We start from the raw sequence: 7,821 nt of genomic DNA, 5'->3' as shown, positions 1-7,821 counted from the left end.
TTGCTTTGGTCCTACAACCCTTGGTTTCTAAAATCAGAGATAATTTTGAGGTTTGTCTTCAGGCGTGGTATTTGGATGATGGTACTATTATTGGGGACACTTTGGTGGTGGGGAAGGTTTTGCATTTGATTATGGAGGATGGGCCTCGTTTTGGGCTGCATCTCAACGTTGAAAAAACAGAAATTTTCTGGCCTACGGAGGACCCTCGCAGCAGGCAAGTAGGTGTCTTTCCTCCTAATATTGCTCGGCCTTTAAATGGTGTTAAGTTGCTTGGGGCCCCCGCAAGTTCCGATCCTGGTTTTAGTAGTGAACTGGTGATGCAAAGGGTGACCAAGTCCATTGCGCTTATGGATAAGGTTGCTAAGCTTGATGATCCTCAGTGTGAGTTGTTGTTGCTTAGGGCATGTACGGGAGTTTCAAAACTCTACTTTTCCTTGCGTACTTGTCCTCCTAGTATATTTGAGGCGGCTCAACGCGCTTTCGATGGAGCCCTTCGATCTTCCTTGGAGCGTATTGTTACTGCTTCAGGGCCTGGGTTTGGTGATTGGCAGTGGCGGCTTGCCACCTTGCCATTTGCATTTGGAGGGCTTGGTGTTTATTCTGCGGGAGATGTTCGTCATTATGCTTTTCTGGCTTCTCGATTACAGTCTGCTGGATTGCAGACCAAGCTCCTACGTCATGCGGGTATTGTTGGTCTTGGTCGTGCTTTTGAAGATGCATTGGGTCTGTTTAATAAAACGGTTGGGTTTGATATTTTAGGTAATCCGAGTGAGTTCGCTGCCCCAATACTCATGAAGAAATTGGCAGATGTTTATTTCACAAAGGTTACCGCTTCTGCAGAATCCACTTTTTCGTTATCTCCCCGACAATCAGCCTTATGGAAATCACAGCAGAGTGATCACACCTCTGCTTGGCTAAGGGCAGTCCCTATTTTGGGGTTGGGTCAGACGATGAACGCAAAGACTTACCGATGTGTGTTGTGCTACCGGTTAGGTGTTCCATTGTTCTCTATCTCGACGGCATGTTCTGCCTGTTCAAGGGTTTTTACTGGGGATATTTTCGGGGATCACGCGGTGTCTTGTGCTGGTATGGTGGGTATTAAGCATCGACATAATATTGTCCGGGATTCCCTTGTTGATGTTTGTTATCGATCTGGGATTTCAGCGAGAAAGGAGGTTGACATTGGGTTGTCTGGAAGGAACGACAGGGCCCTCAGACCTGCAGATGTGTTACTTTATTCCTGGGATTGTGGTCGCGATGTTTGTGTTGACTTGACAGGGTCTTCTCCTTTGACACAGTCTGGGCTTTCTGACTTTGTCCCTGGACGTGCTGTGATTAATGCGGCTCGTCGGAAGCGGGTCAAGTACGAATCTAGTTGTCTGGCGATTGGTTATGGTTTCATTCCTTTCTCATTTTCTTCCCTTGGGGAATTAGAGAAGGAGGCTGTTTCTTTGCTAAAGCGGGTTCAGAAGAGTTCGATGGCGCAAGATATTGGTGCCGGTGCTGCTGCTCATATTTTTACTAGGATAGGTTTTGCTATTGCTAGATGTGTGGGGGCCCAGATTGTCTCTAGGCTTCCCACTAATTTTTTGTAAGTTTTAAAACTTTTAAGTTTATTATTATTATTATAATAATAATAATAATTATTATAATAATAATAATAATAATAGTGATAATAAAAAAATGAAATTTAAGGTGAAGCATTAATAAAACTAGCATAGCCATCAGTGTGAATCATAACATCTTCATACAAAAAGCTTATATTTTTACCAAAAGAAAAAAACCATCTCATTATTCACTTTATCAAAGGCATGACCACTTTGTTAGAAATGGAATATATTACATTCTATGTACAAAGCAAAAGTAGTGCATCACACCAAAAGCAAACTTTTTCCCAACAACAATTGATCAAAACCAAAAATAACACCATGACCATCACCTCAGCCGCTGCTACCATCATGCCGGACAAAATGGGCGGTGGTGATCCTGTTCCAATTGAGATAGGGGCACGTGGCACAGTTGGAAACCTTGTGATGAAAGAGATAGAATATTTCAGAAGACTTGAGTCTAATTGTGGTAATGAAGGTATTGATCATACCAAGTGTTCAACAAAGAGCACAATAGATCAAGACGAAAAGCATCGTTATGGTAATGGTGGCGGTACTAAATTTTGGCCAAGCTTTCGATTCTTGAACATTTCATGGCGGAAGGGAAAGAGAAAAAGTGGCGGCAGTGGTCGGTTTTTGCCTAAAATGTGCAGTTTGGTAGATGTTGCCGAGAGCCGCCACCACAACCACCATAGGGTGAGCAAAGTTCCTAGCTTCAGTTACCTAAACCTTAAGGACGACATTAACCAATATGAGGTTTAAACAAAGGTTATATTTAGAAGATCGATATGGCACTTCAACATGTCATGACTTTCAACATGTCATGACTTGTTTTTTAGAATATTATATGCATTCTTGAGATGTGACACACTTCACATTTATTTTTGGTCTTAAAATTTATGTTTGCAAATATCACCATGTAGAGAATACACGCACTCTTTCTTTATATGTCCAATCTTTGTGTACATGTAAATTCTAAATTATTTTCATTAAGCTTGGGTTATTTCCGGATGACTGTTAATCTTCAACTTCATTTGGTTCACGATGATCATCTTGAACTGTTCATTCATGTACAGTGATACGGCCCATGTGAAGCCCAATTTATAGCCCAGTTGCGGCCCATGTGCTTGATATCATTTACTAGAGGCCCAGTAAGAAGCTGCACGTTTATGATGGCAGTTAGTAAAATATGGGATGTAATGTGCACTCGTGTTACTCCCACGTAGAGATGGGCAAAAAAACCGGATCCAGATCCGATCCGGAACCGGACAGAACTAGAACCGGAAACAGCGAAATCCGGATCCGAGATCCGATCCGGTTCCAACCGGATCCAGATTTTCGAGCTAACCGGATTTTTTCCGGATATAAACCGGATTTTAACCGATCCGGTTTTTCAAAAAAATAGCCTTTTTTTTTTTTGCAGTTTCAACCTTTTTTTGCAGTTTTTTGAGTTTTTTTTGACCATTTTAACCCCACAAAGTCCATTATAAATACATGGTAATGTTTTGGTTGAAAATGCACCAACAAACATTCTCACATTTCTTTCTAAATCACTAAATATTCTCTAATCTCTACTTACTTATCCTATAATGGATAATTCACAAGATTCCGCTTCCGTTGGAACATCTTCACAAGGCTACACTACGGCCGATATTGATTACAAAAAAGAAACAAAGCGAAAAGGGGACGTTTGGTCCAAATTCGAGTTGTGTGTAATGAAGGATGGTGCGGAAAAAGCTCGATGTACACAATGTATGAAGTTCATGGGTGTTTCTAGTAATACAACGTTAAGAAAACATCTTGACAAAAGTTGTAGTGCAAGGCAAGACCCGAGACAACAAACAATTCGGGCCGATGGTTCGATTTTTGAATACGATGCCGAAGCTATTCGGCAAGATTTGTCAAGGTTTGTCATTCAACAAGCGCTTCCTTTCAACCACTTCGACAATCCAAGGCTTACGGAGCTAATTCGGAATCGACTACAACCGCGATATAGCAATGTAAGTCGTTCTACCATAAGACGTGACACCTTTAAATTATGGAAAAAAGCTAAAACTGAAATAATTGAATGTTTTCGAACATATAAACATAGGGTTTCTATAACTTGTGATGTTTGGAGCGCACCACATGGAACGGAAAATTCTTATTTTGCCGTTACCGCTCATTGGTTTAATCCCGATTCGTGGCTTTTAATGAAACGTGTTATTGATTTTAAAATATTTGGTTATCCACATAACGGTAATAATATAAAAAAAGCGTTACAAGACACTTTAGAAGAATATAATGTAATCGATAAAGTTTTTATAATTTCGTTAGATAATGCGTCTAATAACGATGCGGCCATGAGTGAGTTAAAAATTGCACTTAGACCGATTTTAATGAAATGTCCCGTTCATATTGATTATAAACGTTCCATATTAATTGATTTCGTTGCGAGATTTTGACCTCTATATGAGACGTTTTTCAAAGACTGCATTCATTTTTAAAACAACCATAACCTTTATTTTATCAATAAAGGTTTCAAAAACATTACGTAGATTATCAAATAATGATAATATAAAATATAATGTTTACACACGACCATTACATAATGGTTTACAATAGAAATATATTACATCGACATATGTTTCTTGAATGCAGTTTTTACACAATAGCATACAAACATGGACTTCAAATCTTGTCCTTATTTTAGTATGCAACAGCGGAAGTTCTTAGTATTCACTTGAGAATAAACATGCTTTAAACGTCAATAAAAATGTTGGTGAGTTATAGGTTTAACCTATATATATATCAAATCGTAACAATAGACCACAAGATTTCATATTTCAATACGCATCCCATACATAGAGATAAAAATCATTCATATGGTGAACACCTGGTAACCGACATTAACAAGATGCATATATAAGAATATCCCCATCATTCCGGGACACCCTTCGATATGATATAAATTTTGAAGTACTAAAGCATCCGGTACTTTGGATGAGGTTTGTTAGGCCCAATAGATCTATCTTTAGGATTCGCGTCAATTAGGGTGTCTGTTCCCTAATTCTTAGATTACCAGACTTAATAAAAAGGGGCATATTCGATTTCGATAATTCAACCATAGAATGTAGTTTCACGTACTTGTGTCTATTTTGTAAATCATTTATAAAACCTGCATGTATTCTCATCCCAAAAATATTAGATTTTAAAAGTGGGACTATAACTCACTTTCACAGATTTTTACTTCGTCGGGAAGTAAGACTTGGTCACTGGTCGATTCACGAACCTATAACAAATATGTACATATATATCAAAGTATATTCAAAATATATTTACAACAATTTTAATACATTTTGATGTTTTAAGTTTATTAAGTCAGCTGTCCTCGTTAGTAACCTACAACTAGTTGTCCAACGTTAGATGTACAGAAAAAAATTGATATATATTATCTTGAATCAATCCACGACCCAGTGTATACACGTCTCAGGCTAGATCACAACTCAAAGTATATATATTTTTGGAATCAACCTCAACCCTGTATAGCTAACTCCCACATTACTGCATATAGAGTGTCTATGGTTGTTCCAAATAATATATACACATGGGTCGATATGATATGTCAAAATATTTGCATACGTGTCTATGGTATCCCAAGATTACATAATATATTAAAATACATGTATAATACAATATAAGTTAGCTATGATATGATTAATATAGATTTGTTACCAATTTTCACGTTGCTACAACAAGAAAAATTATCCAATCTTGTTTTACCCATAACTTCTTCATTTTAAATCCGTTTTGAGTGAATCAAATTGCTATGGTTTCATATTGAACTCTATTTTATGAATCTAAATAGAAAAATATAGGTTTATAGTCAGAAATATAAGTTACAAGTCGTTTTTGTAAAGGTAGTCATTTCAGTCGAAAGAACGACGTCTAGATGACCATTTTAGAAAACATACTTCCACTTTGAGTTTAACCATGATTTTTGGATATAGTTTCATGTTCATAAGAAAAATCATTTTTCCAGAAGAACAACTTTTAAATCAAAGTTTATCATAGTTTTTAATTAACTAATCCAAAACAGCCCGCGGTGTTACTACGACGGCGTACGTCCGGTTGTACAGTGTTCTTCGTGTTTTCAGGTTTTAAATCATTAAGTTAGCATATCATATAGATATAGAACATGTGTTTAGTTGATTTTAAAAGTCAAGTTAGAAGGATTAACTTTTGTTTGCGAACAAGTTTAGAATTAACTAAACTATGTTCTAGTGATTACAAGTTTAAACCTTCGAATAAGATAGCTTTATATGTATGAATCGGATGATGTTATGAACATCATTACTACCTCAAGTTTTCTGGATAAAGCTACTGGAAATGAGAAAAATGGATCTAGCTTCAAAGGATCCTTGGATGGCTTGAAAGTTCTTGAAGCAGAATCATGACATGAAAACAAGTTCAAGTAAGATTTCCACTCGAAATAAGATTGTTATAGTTATAGAAATTGAATCAAAGTTTGAATATGAGTATTACCTTGTATTAGAAAGATATTTTACTGTAAATAATAAAGATTTCTTGAGGTTGGATGATCACTCTACAAGATTGGAAGTAAGCTAGCAAACTTGGAAGTATTCTTGATTTTATGAAACTAGAACTTGTAGAATTTATGAAGAACACTTAGAACTTGAAGATATAACTTGAGAGAGATTAATTAGATGAAGAAAATTGAAGAATGAAAGTGTTTGTAGGTATTTTTGGTCGTTGGTATATGGATTAGATATAAAGGATGTGTAATTTTGTTTACATGTAAATAAGTCATGAATGATTACTCATATTTTTATAATTTTATGAGATATTTCATGCTAGTTGCCAAATGATGGTTCCCACATGTGTTAGGTGACTCACATGGGCTGCTAAGAGCTGATCATTGGAGTGTATATACCAATAGTACATACATCTAAAAGCTGTGTATTGTACGAGTACGAATACGGGTGCATACGAGTAGAATTGTTGATGAAACTGAACGAGGATGTAATTGTAAGTATTTTTGTTAAGTAGAAATATTTTGATAAGTGTCTTGAAGTCTTTCAAAAGTGTATGAATACATATTAAAACACTACATGTATATACATTTTAACTGAGTCGTTAAGTCATCGTTAGTCGTTACATGTAAGTGTTGTTTTGAAACCTTTAGGTTAACGATCTTGTTAAATGTTGTTAACCCATTATTTATTAAATCAAATGAGATGTTAAATTATTACATTATCATGATATCATGATGTATTAATATATCTTAATATGATATATATACATTAAATGTCGTTACAACGATAATCGTTACATATATGTCTCGTTTCAAAATCATTAAGTTAGTAGTCTTGTTTTTACATATGTAGTTCATTGTTAATATACTTAATGATATGTTTACTTATTATAATATCATGTTAACTATATATATATATATATATATATATATATATATATATATATATATATATATATATATATATATATATATATATATATATATATATATATATATATATATATATATATATATATATATATATATCCATATATATGTCATCATATAGTTTTTGCAAGTTTTAACGTTCGTGAATCGCCGGTCAACTTGGGTGGTCAATTGTCTATATGAAACCTATTTCAATTAATCAAGTCTTAACAAGTTTGATTGCTTAACATGTTGAAAACACTTAATCATGTAAATAACAATTTCATTTAATATATATATAAACATGGAAAAGTTCGGGTCACTACAGTACCTACCCGTTAAATAAATTTCGTCCCGAAATTTTAAGCAGTTGGAGGTGTTGACGTATCTTCTGGAAATAAATGCGGGTATTTCTTCTTCATCTGATCTTCACGCTCCCAGGTGAACTCGGGTCCTCTACGAGCATTCCATCGAACCTTAACAATCGGTATCTTGTTTTGTTTAAGTCTCTTAACCTCACGATCCATTATTTCGACGGGTTCTTCAATGAATTGAAGTTTTTCATTGATTTGGATTTCGTCTAAAGGAATAGTGAGATCTTCTTTAGAAAAACATTTCTTCAAATTCGAGACGTGGAAAGTATTATGTACATTCGCAAGTTGTTGAGGTAACTCAAGTCGGTAAGCTACTGGTCCGACACGATCAATAATCTTGAATGGTTCAATATACCTTGGATTTAATTTCCCTCATTTACCAAATCGAACAACACCT

General features: G+C 35.4%; 1 protein-coding gene across 1 annotated transcript; it reads left to right on the top strand.

Annotated features, from left to right (window-relative positions):
* Positions 1-1,928: 1,928 nt before the first annotated feature.
* Positions 1,929-2,369, top strand: LOC139854460 (uncharacterized). Its single transcript, XM_071843764.1, has one exon. The coding sequence runs from the start codon at positions 1,929-1,931 to the stop codon at positions 2,367-2,369; it is 441 nt and encodes a 146-aa protein (XP_071699865.1).
* The last annotated feature ends 5,452 nt before the right edge of the window (positions 2,370-7,821 follow it).

Source organism: Rutidosis leptorrhynchoides, chromosome 6, assembly GCF_046630445.1.
Source record: "Rutidosis leptorrhynchoides isolate AG116_Rl617_1_P2 chromosome 6, CSIRO_AGI_Rlap_v1, whole genome shotgun sequence".
In the NCBI taxonomy this organism is placed as follows: domain Eukaryota; kingdom Viridiplantae; phylum Streptophyta; class Magnoliopsida; order Asterales; family Asteraceae; genus Rutidosis; species Rutidosis leptorrhynchoides.
The sequence above is the reverse complement of the archived record's forward strand: the minus strand, read 5'-3'. Positions and strand labels throughout refer to the sequence as shown.